The sequence below is a fragment of the Chlorocebus sabaeus genome, chromosome 22 (genome assembly GCF_047675955.1).
Source record: "Chlorocebus sabaeus isolate Y175 chromosome 22, mChlSab1.0.hap1, whole genome shotgun sequence".
Lineage (NCBI taxonomy): Eukaryota > Metazoa > Chordata > Mammalia > Primates > Cercopithecidae > Chlorocebus > Chlorocebus sabaeus.
The window spans coordinates 44,773,025-44,791,352 of NC_132925.1; the positions used below are offsets into that span (position 1 = coordinate 44,773,025).

Genomic DNA, 18,328 nt, shown 5'->3' on the forward strand with positions numbered 1-18,328 from the left:
TCCCTTCCATTCCATTCCCTTCCATTCCATTCCCTTCCATTCCATTCCCTTCCATTGCAGGCATGCACTTATTCCACCTATGAAAAGAGCAGCTTGTCCTGCTGAGGAATCTGTCCCGTTCAGCCCTATGAGATATGTGTCCTTTCTATGAACAGGAGGTGCAATGTGTAAGGAGTGAGGAGGATTAAATCATATTGAGGGCCTTCGGTAAACTCTGTTAAAATAATAGATTTTTCTGTTTGAGGCCAGGGGTTCAAGACCAGCCTGGACAACATAGTGAGATCCTGTCTCTACAAAATACATACAAAAATAAACAAAATAACAAAATTTTAGTCAAAGCTAAGTCCATATCTAAAGTTGGATATACATACCAAGAGCACATGCAGGCCAATGATGATGCTGAATTGTGGAACCAAGAACTTATATCCCAAATTTGAGAGTAAAAAGGAACCCAGATTACAATACCTGTAGCCGCTGGGAAGAAAACTCCAAACACAGTGAAAAAAGATTCCCCGGGGCTGTAATCAGGCAGCGTGTTGTTCTGTAGCAGTTCGGGTGAATATCCAATGAAACCATGTTCTGAAATAATGCAATGGAGAGCAACGTGAGCCCAGTGAGAAGACACAGGAGGCATTTCCCCAGATGACAGTACTACTTCATATATTACTTTAAATATTGGAAAGGTAGGGGCGTGTGTGTGACACAGAGCGACAGAGCGCCTCTGCAGAACCATCTTCCTTCCCACTTCTAAAGTTGACTTTTGTGTGCTGATCCCATAGACACAGGTGGATGAAATAACATGAAAGGAAGCAGTGGTTAGTTCTGGGAAGGGGAGCATTTTCATCTTTTGCTTCACAGACTTTAATATAGCTGAATTATCTTTCAATAAGCATGTATTTATGTGTTTGTTTTCCATTTAAAAAATCAATCGATATTTGCAAGTTACTTCCCTACTCAAAAACCTTCAACGAATCCCTAATAGTTACAGAATCAAGTCCAAACTCCTGTCAAAGCCTCCACAACCTGGCAACAGACACCACTCCCTACTCATCCCTTGCTTTTTCTCCTCCCCAGCAGCCACACCCTGAGGAAGGCCACCACACCCACCCCTGTGCCTTTGTTAGGCAGTCTCCTGGCCTTCCAGACTCTTCTCCCACATCTCTAAGCATCATAGTGGGCCAACTCTTCAAGCTCAGCTCAAATGGTGCTCCTTTGGGCTTTATAAAGACTCCCTAATCAGAGTCTATTCCTCCCTCCTCACTGCTCTTGGCGCTAGGTCTGGCCACAGTAAGACCTTCCCCAACTAGATTCCTTGAGGCACGAAATCCAGGTCTGCAGGTCTCTATCCCCCAGAGCTAAGCACTGCACTGGTGCACAGTAGCTAGGTTGCAAATATGGGTCATGTTGAAAAGAACCTTTCTCTTAGATCTCTCAGCCTATGGGCACATCTCGCTTCCACACTTTCAATTCGACTTGTTCACAGACTACTTTATAGCAGGAACATCTCAGATCTTATTTCCTCAAAGCATTTTAAACATTTTTGTACATTGACTTTAACAAAGTTTTTTCAAGTGGTTTCAACCCTGCAGGCACATTGCTTCTTTGTCAAAGGAGTTCACTTTGAACAGCATCTGTGAACACGCTAGTGAGCTGTGGAATTTTAAGACACAAGTCAAGTGTTCTTGGTTTCAGGAACACCCAGGATATTCAGCCTCTGCTTCTGAATCTCATCTCTGAGAAGGAGTTGGTTTGTTCCTACTAACTGTTGTCCAAGAGAAGCCAATCCCTACTCCTTTTCCCTCAACCCCTGTGGTGCCGTAGGATGGGTATTCAGCTCTCACTCCACAGCCAACCCTAGGGTTTCAGGGACAGAATTTCCCCAAGCCTCATCCTCCAGCCACTTGGAGCTTAATTACAGCCCAAGCTTCCATCCACAAAAGAAGGCTCCTGCCACTCCGATGAGTCCAGTGAGGTCGCCCACGCTTCACACAGCTTCCAAGATTCACAACTTCATAACAAAAACATTTTTTAAAAAAACAATAAAACGAAACCTCAGGGAAGCACAAGGGACCCTTGAGAGTTCAGTCAGGACTTAAATCATTGTCAATTGCTTTATTTTGCCTGAATACAGAATTTGTTCTGGCATATTCAATCCTAAGTGCTGTACAACTTTTCTGAATGGTTTGGCATCTTCATAGCTGGCCCTCCCCTCATTAACAAAAAAGCAATAATAGCTAAGTTAACTTTAGCTTATCCGCTGGTTGACCTCACTGATGAGTCTTAAGGAGGAGAAAACCAGCCCAGCCTGCCTTGGAACTGAGCTCAGCCAAGCTGGGCCGATGTGCAGATCGGAAAGCACGTCTGAGCGGAGGGCTGTACGTGCCCGGCAGGCCCGCCTTGCAGGACATAAAACACTTCATCAGGCGCATTCATCTTCAAGGGCTCAAGGGCGGCCCTGACACAGGGGAATATTTGGTCACCGGGCCTGATGGGCTTTGCTCTGGCCAGCCTGAAGGTTCGGAGGGACTTCAGGCCGAACAGATGAGTCACTGGGAAGCCTTTGCTCGCCTGTTCCTTCAGCAAGACCCGCAGGCTGAGATAATGAGTCACTTGGCTGCCTGTGGGCCTGCCTCAGTTGCCCTCTGTTGCAGGGCTAATGAGAAATGGAGCCCTGCCACATTCGCAAGCGCACGCTCACACTCACATTGCTGCTGGCCCAGCCTGCTCTGAGCTGGAGCCAAGCTCAGTTCTGAATCTTGCTCAAGGAAATAGTCTTAACTTTGCAAAGAACACTATGTACAAAAATACATGTCAATGCTTTATTTACAATCATGTAAAATCAGGGGAGGGGCTGGGTGCAGTGGCTCACGCCTATAATCCCAGCACTTTGGGAGGCTGAGGCAGGCAGATGACTTGAGGTCAGGAGTTCGAGACCAACCTGGCCAAAAGTTGAAACCCCGTCTCTACTAAAACTACAAAAATTACCCAGGCGTGATGGGGCACGCCTATAGTCCCAGCTACTCTGGAGGCTGAGGTGAGAGGATTGCTTGAACCCGGGAGGCAGAGGTTGCAATGAGCCAAGATTGCACCACTGCAGTCCAGCCTGAGCAACAGAGCAAGACTCTATCTCAATTTTTTAAAATTTAAAAATAAACATAAAATAAAAAACATCAGAGGAGGTTCTAAATGTCTAACTATGTGAGACTGAGACATTTTAAAAGCTTATAAAGAGTTTTTAGTATGAGAGAAAACTGTCCATGTTATATGTAATATATGTTAATTCAGAAAACTGGATACCATTTATAGTATAAATACAAAAAAAAAGTGTATTAATCTATACATGTAAGAAACAGCTAGAAGAAAACACACTGAAATACTAACTGTTGTTGTTTGTATAATGCAATTACAGGCAATTCTTTTACTTTTTTTTTATTTCTACAAAACATCCACATTTAAGTTAATGGGCTGAGTGCAGTGGCTCATGTCTGCAATCCCAGCACTTTGGGAGGCTGAGGCGGGAGGACTGCTTGAGCCCAGGAGTTTTAGACCAGCCTGGGCAACACAGAAAGACCCCTTCTACAAAACACACACGCACACACACATACACACACACACTTATCTGGGCATGGTACTAGCTACTCAAGAAGCTGGGGTGGGAGAATCACTTAAGCCCAGAAGGTAAAGGCTGTAGTCAGCTGTGACTGTGCTACTGCACTCCAGTTTGGGTGACAAAATAATTTTTTTAAATGAACATAATCTACTTGTCATCAAAAAATAATACCTTTTAGGAAAACAAACAAAACATCCCACAATTGAAAGCCTACTTTCTCCAGGAAGTTTTCTATGTATGAAGAGCTTTTCTTTCTTTCTGTTTATACTCTGTTTCCCAAAATGACTTGAGTGGCTTATGAGAAAAACATAAACAAGACAGGGAAAATAAAATAAGGACCAAAGGAAGAAAGAAACTGAGCAAAAGAGAGAGAGGGTGAGAACACCCCCACTTGTACCTGCATGACCCACAGTCTGAGGCCTTATTCAGAGAGAATTTTGTGTTTTGACCAAGCCCACTGAGGCAGGGCATTGGATCTGGTGGCCCATCCCTCACATGGGCCACTTTCCAGTGGACAAAAAGGAGCCCCCAAAGCTGGCACAGTGGACCCTGCCTCATTTCCTCTGCCCCTATTTCCCAGGCCCTTATGACTTGCACCCCTCACCTATCACCACCCCACCTCAGGGTCCCCAATCCTGAGCCAGTCCCCAAAGAGTCTTCCTCACTGGTCCCCATCCTGCCTGCTGGGGCCTGGGTCTGTTTCCCACACCCTGAACCTGATGGCCCAGCCAGACCTGAGGCATGGCTGACTCTCTGTTGGGCTTATGCAGAGTGGGTGCCCAGGGGAGGAACTGATGGCTCTGACTGGCCGGTACTGGCTAGCTAAGCACGGTGTGAGGTCAGCAGGTCACACCCAGGATTAGGGCTGAGGTCCACGCCATCTGCCATGCCCTCCAACAGTGGCTCTTAATGCCTGACTTGCTGATGCCCAGACCAAAGGTTCCTAATTCTTTTAGTTGCCCCATTTGAGAGTCTGATGAAAACCATGGTCCCTGTCCCCACAGACACCACATTTTGCATATCATTTTGGGAGAGGCCAGATTTCTGAAGTCTCTCTGGAGGGCATGGACCTTAAGGTTTGAGACCTCTACTCTAGCAGCTACATCTGCACCTAAGACTGTCCCACCAGGAGGCACCCACTACTTCCCAAGCCCTGACTGCCACCGTGCCCTGCCTCAGAATGGACAGCAGCCCTGAGAGTGACGCAGCCAATGATGTTTTAATGCCATAATCCTTGCCAAGCAATGGCCACAACTGTGTGCACAGAGATGGTGCAGGTCACCCCAAGAACAGCACAGTGCAACCTCACTTCTGAAAATAATGCCAAGCAACCAATGACTGAACCCTTCCTATGTGCCAGCCACTGAGCACCAAGACCTTACAATGTCATACTTGTACAACGACTAACTGAGGACACCGAGGATCCGGAAGGTGAAAAATCTTGTTCTAGTTCACATAGCCAGATGTGTCTGTACTTCACCCACTGCCTCTCCCGGTGGCAGAACCCAGGCCTCTCTCTCTAGGAGGTGGGTCCCCAGGCCCTGGCACTGCACCCCCTTACAGAGAGATACCTACAGCACAGGTTGCCTTTCAGCCCCAGGAAACATGCCCAGAGAGATCACGGCATCTCCCCCAGCCCCATCTGTGTAGGGCAGGCAGGAGTCCTATCCTGTGCCAACTGGTATGCGACTGGCTGGAGTTTACACAGCTGGGAGGACACAGCCCGTCCTGGACCCCACATCTGAGTGAATTCAGGTCTCCATCTACCACACTGTCCCTCTGTAATCCATCCCAAAGTCATTCCCCAGGAATTTCCTTTTCTTTTCCTTTCTTTCCTTTTTTTTTCTCAAAGAGACGGGGTCTTACTCTATCACCCAGGTTGGAGTGCAGTGGCACTATCGTAGCTCACCGCAACCTCAAACTCCCAGCCTCAAGCAATCCTCCCACCTTAGCCTCCCAAAGCACTGGGATTACAGGTGTGAGCCACCACGTCTGGCCTCCCCAGGGATTTCCAACACTTGTTTCTTGACCTCGGAAGAGTCTCTTTGCCTCTCTGTTGGGCTTTCAATTCCTCTGCTGGTGAGGAATTTCCAGCAGAGGAGACTGTGGTCTGGGGTCCTGTCATCTGACATCTTCCAACTCTCAAAGGCGTGGGATGCCTGGGGCCTGCAGCTGCTGCATGAGAATGGATCTGGGTTTAACCTGAACATCTGTTTCTCTATCCAAGGAATAAAAATACTTTGGTTCAGTTTCAGCTGTATGCTTTTAGGAAGAACAAAAACAAAACGGGGGGCGGGTAAGAGAGAGAACAAATGACGACAAGACCCAGGCAGTAGCAGGCAGAGGGAAAGTCCTTGAAGCTCTGTCTGCAGAAAGGTTTGATCTTACCACCCGGAATTCGGGTAACTCGGGCTTCTTGTGATGTGGCCAGTGGGCTGTGGCTCTTCAGGGCCCACCATCTGCTCCCAAGGGGTGCTCGCGGGAGCCTACCCTCCTCCCCTTAGCCAAAGGCAGGCAGCGGGGGTCACTAGTGGGACCGAGAGCTGCTCCAGCAGGGTTGTTGGGGTGCCCAGCAGTCGGGCATGGGGCCCTTGGCCTGGGTAGGTGGCTGTTGGGGGGCTCTGGGTGGCACCTGTGGTGCCCCCGACATTTCCCGCCCGCCACCGACGCCGCTGGGGGCTGCCGAAATTAGAAGAGGGAGTCGGGAAGTCATACCCCTCCCTGTGGGCGTCGGGTTGCACTGCTGACTAACTTAGAAAGCGAGATTTCTAAAAATGATGCTGGGGCTGCGGGCTGCGGGCTCCTGCCGCGGCGGGGGCTTCCGGCGGCGCTCTCTTCTGGGTCCCCCACCGCTGGACCAGCGACCGACGACCAGTCAGACAGCCCTTTCCTGGGAACGGACAATAGGAGAGGCTGGCGCAACCGAGAATAGCCAGCACGGAGGAAGGGCTCGGGACGGAGCAAGGAGGGTGGGGCTCGGAGGGCGCAGGAAGAGCGGCTCTGCGAGGAAAGGGAAAGGAGAGGCCGCTTCTGGGAAGGTACCCGCAAGACGACGCCGGAGGGGCGTCGGGGGAAGTGGGAGGCTCCGGAGACTGCGCGAGGCTCCTCGGCAGAGGAAGTGGGCGCGGCGCGCACGCGGGACCTCGCACCCGGCCTCGCGCGCAGCCTCTGGACAGCCCAGTGCGTCTCACCACCTGCACCTCGCCAGACGCGGCCTCACGGAGACAGGGATCTGCAGCCTATCCGAAACTGGCTGGCCCAGGGGGTCCGCGGAAAGGGGAGGAAAGGGAGTGTCCACGGGCCCCATCCTGCCACTTGTCACCCACAAGAGTTCCTTCCCAAGCAGCCCCACCCTCACCCGGACACTCACTCACTCAGATACTGCCCAGCCCCAGATGGGCTAAGAGGCACAGAGATGGGCAATTAAACACAGCAGGACCGGTCTGCCTGGGCTGGGAGTGGGGTTTTTCTTCTGGGAGCTGCAAAGGGTGAAGCAGTTATAGGTTAAGCAGGGAGGAGCCCAGTCAAAACTGAACTCAAGAAACATAGATTTGGGAGAAGTCCCCGCCATGCTCATCCTCCCTCGGCGTGAAGCACAGGGTCCCCTTCCAGGCACAAGGACCCTGAAGATCTCTGGATGGAGGAAGGCAAGAACAGTGGCAAAACCAGGAATCAGGACAGCTGGGTTAGGGCCCTGGTTATGCGAGGACTCCCTGTGGGACTGTAAAACAAGCCCTTTTCCCTTGGAGCTTTGCAACGCAAATTTTGAGTCAGTGAGATTGGCATGGGCCAGAGACCCAGCCTTCCTAATGAGCTCCCCGGTGATGCCACGCTCCTGCCTGCAGATCGCACTCTCAATAGCAGAATACGAGATAATTTTTCAGAAGCCTTCTAATTCTGAAGTCTACCCAGCCAGAAGCCCACTCTCAGGCCTCTCAGGACACACTCTCCAAACACACAGTGGCTTTCCAATGGCAGAGGTAAAATCCCAAACCAGCTTCCATAACATGCCCCCCTCTCTACCCTGACTCTGTGGTTGTTGATACGGGATGTGCTCCAGAACCGTGAAACAAGCTCCCTACCACAGTTTCATATGTTAATAAAACCTTACTGGCCGATAATGAGAGATTATACGGAAAGGCAGAGAGATGAGGAAACCTTCATGGTCTCATTCATTGGCCTATTTTAACAACTGAGGAAACCGAAGGGCAAGCTGGAGCCAATTGTTCAAAAGACATGCAGAGTCAAAAGGGGAACAGTAACTCTAATTTAGAGTACAGTTTGGAGTCCAGATAGTATCAAGTCCCAATCTGTTGGGGTCTCCCATTGAACTGGGTCATAACAATCCTGGTACAACTATTGGTGTTCAATAAAAGTGTTTTGAAGTAGAACTGACTCGGGCTGTATTGCATCGGACTGTTTTGAAATTAAACTGAATTGGGCTGTATTGCTTTGTATTGATCACTGCCTGGAGATTTGGAAGAGAAAATAATAATAGGTTTCGAAGAGGTCCCCACGGAGTTCTGGGCGTGAGCCTGGAGCCTTCCTCGGACCACAGTCTCCTCTCTGGCTTCAGCCCTATTGACTTTGGTCCTCCAAAGAGAGGGTGGAGAGAGGATGTGCACAGGGTTTCCAGCCCAAGACCCCACCCAGAGAGAAAATACACAGAGGGAGGGCTGGGCATTCCAGCAGTGGCCAGAAGGGAAATCTAAAGTGGGGCTGGACCTGCCCAGAGGGCCAGGGGAGTCCCACCCAGCCCGCCTAGGGAGGAGCAGCCTGGAACCCCTGCCTGGCCATGGGGATGGCCCCCACCCTGTGGGAGGGCTGGCTGTCGGGAAGAACCCCCAGGGCTGGGCAACCCAGGGAATGAAGGGCCAGGTTGGGGGGTGGTCAGGGCAGCCTCCCTGGCCTGGGAGGGAAGCGGTTGAAAGTGTCCCATAAAAAGAGCAGCTCCCGCCATGCCCTGTGGTCTAGGACGGCAGTCCCGGGACTCTTTCTGAGCTAAGGATTCCTCATTTGTGAAAGGAAAGATAAGCTTTTTTTTCATGAAGAATGGTTTCTGATAATCAAGAAATTGTTCCATCTGTTAACACAGGCTCTATTTTAAATGCTTACTGAACCTTTTCTCATAACGGCCTTGAGATCAGTAAGCTGAGAGGGGATTTTTGCCTAGAGAGGCCTACAGCCGGAAAGAGCTGTCAAATGTCCGAGAATGTGAAAAGAATCTGACTTGAGGAGCCACTAGGTTCTCACCTGGGCCCCAGGAAACAAGAGGCATCTCGGGGTGAGAACAGTGCTGTCCACTTCCGCTGTGCACCATTCGTTCCAAGTGCTTCACCGTATTAACTCATGGAAGCCTCACAACTACCCTATGAGGTAGATGGATTTTTTTTTCAGGGAAGGAAACTGAGGCACAGAGAGGCAACTGGGATTCAAACATCGTGTTGCCACTGCTGTGGCGGTGCTTGTCCAAGGCTGCAGGGAGTCTTGGACGAGTGCCAGGGGCTCTAGCTGGTCCAGCTGGGACCCTGCAAAGGGGTCCAGAGAGACCCCGCCCCCAGCCCAGCCCATAGAGCCCCCACTAGCCTGCCAAAAGGAGCCCTAAGAAAGGAAAATCTGGCCTCCTTATCTCCTGGGGGAAAGGAATGCACTCTCCATCCCGCCAGGATAAGGGGCTGTTTTAACGGGAAGTCTCCACCCTGGCTGTGGGTTCCTCCCAGCCACCACTTATTCCTTCTGGCTGTCTCTGCCTCTGGCATCCCACTTCTCACGCTTCAACTCCTGACCCCCAACACCCCCAAAATAATCCTAACTCAACTCATGGCCCCCTCAAATCAGCTGCCCCTGCACAGCTCCAAGCTGGTCAAGGAGTCTGCCCTGCCCCACTGTTGCTTGGATATCCTCTCTAGGCAGGCAGCTGAGAGGGGGTGGGAGGTCAAGTGGCCCCTGCAGGGAAGGGGCAGTCAGTATCAACACACAGATATGTAAGCAGAGCCCCCCTCCTGCCAAGCACCAGGCTGAAAATATTCACATGCTCAGACCCCTTCCCCACCAAGTTCTGCAGCCATAGGCAGCTCTCCCCCACCCCAAGTCCTACCCAAGAAACAGAGCAGGGCCTCCCTTAGAATCCCATGGCTAAAGATTCAGTATCATAGAACTGTAAAAAGTTAGCATCACAGCACTCTTTAGCCTTAAATCCATTTTACTGATGGGAAAGCTAAGGCCTGAGAAAGGAGACGCCCACATCACAAAGTTAGCAGCTGCTCAGGGGAGACCAGAACACAGTGTGGCCAAGCCCTTGTCCAATATGTCCTATGGGTCCCCATCTCTCTGCTGTTACTGGCTGGCTACTTGCCTGTTTTTTCCATTAGACTATGAACCAGGTGGGGGCAGGCACCATGCTCTCTTATTTTCTGGGGAATCTCCAGCACCTAGCCCCAGGGGACATGCAAAAAATGTAAAACATTAGTATTAACAAACAATAGAAACAACCCAAATATCCATCCACAGATGAATGGATAAACAAAATGTGGTATATCGATACAATGGAATATTATTCCACCATAAGAAGGAATGAATTTCTGATGCATGCTACAACACAGATGAACTTTGGAGACATCATGCTAAGTGAAAGAAGCCAGAAGCAAAAGGACAAATGTTGTATAATTCCCTTTACAGTAGTTCCCCTTTATCCACAGGGCATCCATCAAAACCCTCAGTGGATGCCTGAAATGGCAGATAATACCAAACCCTGTATATACTATGTTTTTTCCTGTCTATACATACCTGTGATCGAGTTTAACTTATAAATTAGGCTCAGTAAGAGACTAGCAACAATGACTAATAATAAAACACAATTATATTGTAATAAAAATTTTACGAATGTGGTCTCTCTCCCTCATCTCAAAATGTCTTTTTTATTCTTTTCTTTCTTTTTTGGGGGGATGGCGGGGACAGGGTCTTGCTCTGTTGCCCCGTCTGGAGTGCATTGGCACGATCACGGCTTACTACAGCCTCCCCCCACTAGGGCTCAAGTGATCCTCCCACTTCAGCTTCCAGACTAGCTGAGACTACAGGCCAGCGCCACCATGCCCAGCTAATTTTTTATATTTTTTGTAGAGACAGGGTCTCACTTTGCTGCCCAGGTTGGTCTCAAGCTCGTGAGCAGAAGCAAGCCTCCCACCTCAGCCTCCCACCTCAACCTCCCACCTCAGCCTCCCAAAGTGCTGAGATTATAGGCATGAGCCACTGTGCCTGGCCCAAAATATCTTATTGTACTATATTATTTTCATCTATTTTTGGACCACTGTTGACCATGGATAACTGCAACTGCAGAAAACAAAACTGTAGATAAGGGGAACTACTACATATGAAATATCTAGAATGGCAAATTCAGAAAGGCAGAAAGTGCCATAGAATAGAGGTTACTGGGGGCAGAGTTTCTGTTTGGGGTGATGACAAAGTTTTGGAAGCAAATGGTTAGGACAATTGCAAAACAGTATGAATGTAACTAATGCCACCGAATTGTACACTTAAAAATGGTTAAAATGGCAAAGTGTGTGCTATGGATATTTACCACAATAAAAAAAAAACTACGCAAGCCATTTCTTTCCACAGCACCCTCCCCATGGATCCTCAGAGATGCTACCTTGCTTAAGGTCTGGGCTCCTCCCTGCCATACAGATGTGGGAATAGAGGATAAAGGGGGCTTCCTGCCCAAGACTGGCGGAAGGTAAGGACAGAGCCACAGGCCCTGCCTACTAGCTGTGGCCTCCCTCGGAATGCAGTGGCATGATCATGGCTCACTGCAGCCTCTACCTCCCAGAGCTCAAATGATCCTCCCACTTCAGCCTCCCGACTAGCTGGGACTACAGGCTGATGCCACCATGCCCAGCTGTTTTTATACATTTTTTGTAGAGACAAGGTCTCAGTTTGTTGCCACAGGGAACACCTCTTCTCACCACAGGAAGGTCCTTCCTCCACGAGAAGTGAGGCGGGGAAGCTGTCCAGCAAGCCCTCTGGCCACCAGTCACCAATGTAGGCAAACTCACTGTGTGCTCAGGGGTTTAGGTGGAAAGGACCATTGTGCTCAGGAGTTTGCTGACATCTGGAATCCATGGAGTTTTACTCAAGGGTGAGGTGTGTGAGCATTTGCAGCAAAGCTGTCAAGAAATACAAGCTGCAGCATCTCAATATCAAGCATGCCCAACTCCCAGGGATGACTTCCGCAAAATCAAGGGTGCTGTTGTCCTAGTCCTGTGGTCAGCACATGTTCTCATTTTCAAAACTTTCCTGGTCACTGGGACCCAAGGCCTGGTAGCAGCGTTTAACCTGCGGTCCCACTAAATGAGAGCTGGCCTTGAATGAGTGTGCCTTTAACCCGGGCTGCCCTGGGCTAGTGCCATATCACCTGACCTTGCAGCTTCAGGCTGCACCCCACTTCCCTTTGTGGGGCTGGCAGAGGCGCTCTGCTCTCCGCCTCCTGGCTCTGAGAGGAGGAAACCAGAAGTGGCCCCTTCCTGTGTCTCTGTGTGTTCTTTTGCAAGCCGTTGTGTGCCTTTTCTGCAGGCGCTTATGGAGAGTGAGGTGTGTTTGTACCATCTCCCTGTCAGATTAGGAATCCTCAAGGTCAGAGACAAGTTCAAGCCTCCCTCGGGATCGCCTCCTCATCCCCAGGTGGCTGCAGTCACTGGGGTGCTGGATGAGTCCAGTGACCATACATCCTGCCCCACATCCTGCCTGGACAGCCTGGGAAGTGCTTTGATGACTGATCAACCCAGAGATCACATGGGGAGAGCAAGAGGAGAAGAAAGGATGCTGCTGCTCTTGACTGAACGTGATTGAGGTGCTCCAGGAAACTACCTTGCTATGCAAAGTATAGTCCCCAACCTGCGGCATTGGAACCTTCATTTTAACAAGCTCCCCAGATCCTGAAGCACTGTCTTAGAGTATAACCCAGGGCCTCCAGGGAACTATTCTTCCAGGACAAGCAATGATAATGACAATAATTTTTTATTGAGCACCTACTTTGTGCCAGGCACGACACTAGGCCTCTTATAAATATTATCTTACTTTATGCTTTGGCAACCCAGCGAGGCAGGCGCTATTACCTGCTTTTCAGAAACAAAGAGAGCAGGTCAGAGAGGTTACCTAACTTGATCAAATCCATGCAGCAAATTACAGCTGAGCCAGAACTTGAAGCTGGAGGTCTGACTCCAAAGCCATGTCTCTGACAACTGTAGTATATGTGATGCAATCTTTCACATCAGGCCAGCAGTGACAGCCACTTGCCAACTCTCTATGGGGCCCAGAGGTTTAAAGGCAAAGACAATCCCCAGGCAGATGTCTAGAGGCTGCCCCCTTGCCTAGTGCTGGCTTACGGTGTGGACACCTATGTGTTCGGGTTAGGTCGACGCTACGGCAGAGGCCTCGATATTTCTTCAGAACACATCCCTGAAGATGAAGGTGTGTGCCTCAGTCCCCAGGGAGCATGAAGATCCAGGCAAGAGGGACATGTAAGTTGGATTGTGAGCAGGTCTGGAAGCTCTAGCACTGGCCTTGTCTGGGCCCTGGAGTGAGGGTAGCAAGGAGAAGAGTGGGGGTGGGGGGTGGGGGCCCACATGGGTCCTTTGTATATTATTTAACTTTCAAATTTGTGATTTGGGGCATCATCTCCTGTCAGCCTCAGGAGGCAGCACTCTCCTGCCAGCTCTACTTCTGGGTTACCTCCCACCCCCCACCCTCGGCCAGCACTCACAGGCTCCTCACACCACAGAGCCCACTCCTGCACGCCCACTCTCAGCCCAGGACTTCCCACCTTGTTGTCTGGGTCTGTAGCTGGCCGCTTTGCTCCCCACCCAAATGTGAGTGACTTGAGGGCACATCTCCCACTTTGTGCCTTATACAGACCCACCATCCTGCCTCCTACCCCAGGAGGTACCCCCAAAATGGCGAAGCCAGAAGTGCCTTCAGGTACGCTTCTACAGTCACATGACGAGTAATCTGCAAATTCCCCACAGCCAGGGGACACCGGCCACGTGCAGTGAGAGGAACACAAACCAGCAGCGGGGGGCACAGGCAGGATGTGTCAGCCCACCCCTCAGCAGTCACCCACCGCCTCCTCGGAACTCCCAGCTGCTCAGGGCTGAGGTGGGCGAGGCTCAGAAGTGTGGAAGGGCCCTCCCCAGCTGGTGATTTCATGTGTCAGGCATCCATCCCCGGAACGGAACACCCAGCCAGGGAGCTCAGCCAGCCCATCCCTCCTGCTCACAGAGTCACAGAGGGGGAGCAGACTCAGGGGTCAAAGCTGGGCAGCGCTCACTTGCACTTCCTTCTGCAACCTTTACCAGGACACACGGCCTCCTCAACCCATGGCTCCTTTCTCTGATCCCCAAGCCAAAGCTAGTAAATGAGAATAATTCAACAGAGACAGCTGGGTCATGGGATCAGGGTAGGGGCTCAGAGCCAGGGCTCTGGGATTCTGGTCAGCCATTTTTTCTTCATCAGAATCAATCTCAGAATAAGAGGGAGGCCTAAGGCATGCCTGCTGCTGGCCAGGGGTGATGGGGACCACTGCCCACAGAAAGCCTTCTAACAAGGGCTGGATCCAAACAATCAGGGAACAAGGATGCCTAAAGCATTAGTTTCTCACCTAACTAGAGAAATATTAAATGTGCAACTCACATAATTTGACAAACAAGAACCACCAACATAAAATAAGTGTAATACTGAAAATATTCAACAGGTGGAACAAGTCAAAGAACATGCTTTGCTTCCTATTCAGGCCACGAAGGGAGAGAAAGAGAAGAAACGGACAGCGAGGAGGGATGGGGAGATGGCAAAGTGGGGGCAGAGGGGAAAAAGAGAGACAAAAGGATTGGGGTGAAAAAACAGAGACGGACAAGCATAAAGGAAGAAAGGATAAGGCAGAAAGAAAAGAGGAGGGAGAGCAGGTGGATTTGGGGGAATGCTGGACAATTGGTCAGGCTTGGTCTGCAGAAGTTCAGAAATCCTTACCTGGACATGAGCCTTTGTTTATAATTCTTCACTGTTCTAACCCTTTAAAATGCCTCTGTTCTAATCCTTAATCTTTCTCCCTTCAGGTCAAGAATGCCTTTGAGAATCTGGCAGTACTTCTGAACCCTGTGCTGGAAAAATATACTTATTTTCATACAATTTTGCATGCAACTTCAGAGTTCAAGGATTCTATGTTAAAAATACTTATTCTAGAAGCTCCACTCTGATTGGGAGACCCATAATGGCAAAAGCAAAAACACCTCAACTGCCAGATGAAAGTAAAATGAGGGTGGGATGTGTTGCATTCAAGTCATCACATTGAGCTTTAATTATACCATTGGCTTCAGTGACAGAATTTGGGGCCTAAGCACCTTTTCCTGGTTACTACCCCAACAGTCATATTGGAAGCAAGGCTGGCTACTCCAAGGGGTCCACTGTGTACATGGATGGTTATTTTGCAGTAAAGGGCCTGTGTTTGACCCAGGTAACAATGTGTGAGTCATATTAACCCTTTACAGATCAATAGGATTAATAAATCCCAGATATGTAGTAGTTTCCAAATCTGAATATACATAAGAATTTCCAGTATGCTTATCTAAAATGTAGATTACTAGTCCAAAATTTGAGAGTATGGATCAGACTGTTTTTCTAATGAGTTTCTAGATAATTCTGATACAGGAAATTCCCACAGCAAACGCTGAGACACACTGTTCTCAGAGAAAATTCCAAGTGTGAGAGGCTGAGCTTCTGGTCCCACAGGTCAGCTGATTCTCTACTCCTTGCAGTGCAGTTCTTGTACACTAGGGGGCAGGACTGAGCGCATATGCAAGGGCACCGCAAGACGAGGTTTGGACTGCTGCACCAAAAAGGCTACCTTTACAGGGGAAAATAGAATGAGCAATGCAGAACATGAAAGGTATAGTGCCCGGTGAAACCTTCCCAGGGCCTTGAAGGCAGTAGTTCCCAGATCTGACTTAAAAAGCATGATAAAAAACTACCTGGAGCACTTCTTACAATCCAGATTCCCAGGCCTCAGGCTATTAGGAAACACACACGCGCGCGCGCACACACACACCCCCCCCCCCAAGTTTCCTCAGGGATTCTGATACACATGCAAGTATCACAACTTGTTTGTTTATGGCTCTTCAAGCCCAAGGGTATTTTGATCACGATACCAGATCACTATTATAAAGAGGCTTCAAAAAACTAAAGTGCCCTTATAATTCTAAAGCAAAAAACAGTGAACATTGCCAGGGTTTTCTTCTTCTTTTCTCTTTCTCTTCCTCCCCCTCTTTCTTTTTCATTGAGGAGGCTAATTGGAGAAGGTGGGCCACACTGGAATGCCCTGAATGGGTTCCAGATGGTGAAGTCATTGGCCTCTTGGCCCAACTGTTCTTCCCTTTTCCCTGGAGTGCTATACAAATATTATCATTTTCTGACTGCGCAGTGACATGAAAATGGTTGAGAGGCTCTAGGTCAGGTGTAAAAGAAACTCATGGAAAGGGAAGAACAGCTCAGTCCAAAAGAAATTGTAGAGATACTTTCCAATTCTCTGCAAGGTGGAGAATCCCAGATCAGATGCCAAGCCCAGCATGGATTGGTTTGGACTCGTCATGGTGTCCGATCCACACTGGGTTTGGCATCTGATCTGGGATTGTGAGGGGGTGGGGTGAGTCTCAAGAGAAATGCTAAAGGGGCAGCCCTGCTTCAGACTGCTTAGCAGACTGGTGACAACAGGGAAACCCAGGCACAGATTGCAGATTCTCCGCCCAGGGAAGATGACCCCGATAGTAAGACTGTCTTACATTTATTTAGAATCTTCCTTTGCCAAGGCAATCGTATTTATAGTAGTTGCTCATTTTGAGTGTAATTTTTAAAAAACATTTTGATTTTCTGAAATGTGGATGCCTTACAAGCAACACAAGGACTTAATGTAACGCTTTTTTCCACCTGAAAATTTGGTGTAACTTAAAATTGGTGGTGACTTGGAATTGAGGAAATACGTTTTGTTACCTCATTTAATCTCTAAATAATCTGTGAGACATATATTATTCTCTATTTTCTAGAGGAGGAAACTGACGCTTAGGTGATTTCCCCAAGGTCAAGGATGGAGAAAGTGGCAGAGCCGGGACTAAAATCCAGGTTCCAGTATTTCTTCCCTGATAATGTGTGAACAGATTTGTTCATACAGTAGGAATTTGGGACTACAGAGTAATTGCTCCAGGAGAGCTGCTCCAAAAAGTGACTGCCACCCAGAGTTACTGGGGCAGAGAAAGCAAGAAGTGACTTTCCTTTTGCTTCAAGTAGAAATTTGAGGGAAAAAAATAGAAATGTATATAGGTTTATTTGGTGGCTGTTCTTTGTTTGCTTTAGGCAATAACAAAAGTCCCTTGATTACTTTAGGAACTTCAGAATGTACCATGCTCATTCCTCATGCCACGATTACCTCTGGTATGTGTGAGTTTAAAATGGTGCTCATGGCCAGGCACAGTGACTCACGCCTGTAATCCCAGCACTTTGGGAGGCCGAGGCAGGCGGATCACGAGGTCAGGAGATTGAGACCATCCTGGCTAACATGGTGAAACCTTGTCTCTACTAAAAAATACAAAAAATTAGCCGGGCGTGGTGGCGGGCGCCTGTAGCTACTCGGGAGGCTGAGGCAGGAGAATGGCATGAACCCAAGAGGCAGAGCTTGCAGTGAGCCGAGATCGCACCACTGCACTCCAGCCTGAGCGACAGAGCGAGACTCTTCCATAAATAAATAAATAAATAAATAAATAAATAAATAAATAAAATGGTGCTCATTCGGTCATTATAGATTCACTGCTTAAATTTGTTACTTTATTTACTTTAGAATGTTTTTCATTTTTGGTAATCAGGATTCTAAAGTGTCATACCTTTAAAAATCTAGCATTTTGATTTCTGCAAGTCCAAGAGGATGCAGGAAGAAGTTTAACAGAAGAAACCATCTTCAAAATAATAAAACCCAAAAGTTATTCTCTACAATATCCAGTAAGTGCTTATTTTCTGGAAAACAGTTGGCAGGGGGAGGGGGAGAAGGAACCACCCCTCCCCCGAAAACTCAAAGAAAAAATAACTACTTTGGACATATTATTTCTAATCCTTAAAAAAACACCCTTCCAGGAAGGTATTTCTTTCCATTACACAGATGAACAAACTCAAAGGGTTTCGGTGACTTGCCCACAGTCACACAGCTAACAAGAAGCATGTGTTCTGATAGCATTAATCAGAAAAGCACATATTGCTGACACGGATTCCCTGTTTCATGAGGGGAGGGACCATCGCTATCCTATTCTCTGCTGTATCCCAAAGCCTACCTCCTGGCACCCCACTGGCTTCGATGACTACCTATGGGGTGCGTGGATGGGAGGAAGAAAGAAAGGGAGGTGGAACAGGTGTGTGTGCAGCCAGGTGCTCCGTCCACCCTGCCACTCCTCTTCTTTGGAGACAGTGCTCTGACAATCTGTTTCATCAACTCCATTCTCCTGCAACTCTCATCACACTTTCACAAGCTGCTCAGATTACATTTCCTAGGACTGTGTCCATCCATCTGCCTCACTGGATGCTGATCCACTCTGGTGTGTTTTCCAGTCAGTCACTCAGCACAGTGCAACAGACAGCCAACTATGTGCCTGGTACTTTCCAAGATGCTGGGATAAAACGGCAATAAGATGGGATTCC

General features: G+C 48.9%; 1 protein-coding gene across 1 annotated transcript in view; it reads right to left on the reverse strand.

Annotated features, from left to right (window-relative positions):
• LOC103228134 (solute carrier family 12 member 8) overlaps positions 1 to 18,328 on the reverse strand; it is a 98,370-nt gene that overhangs the window by 58,021 nt on the left and 22,021 nt on the right. Inside the window, exon 2 of the mRNA XM_007985529.3 lies at positions 466 to 579. Coding sequence (XP_007983720.2) covers positions 466 to 579 — 114 coding nt within the window. The remainder of the gene's footprint in view (positions 1 to 465; positions 580 to 18,328) is intronic.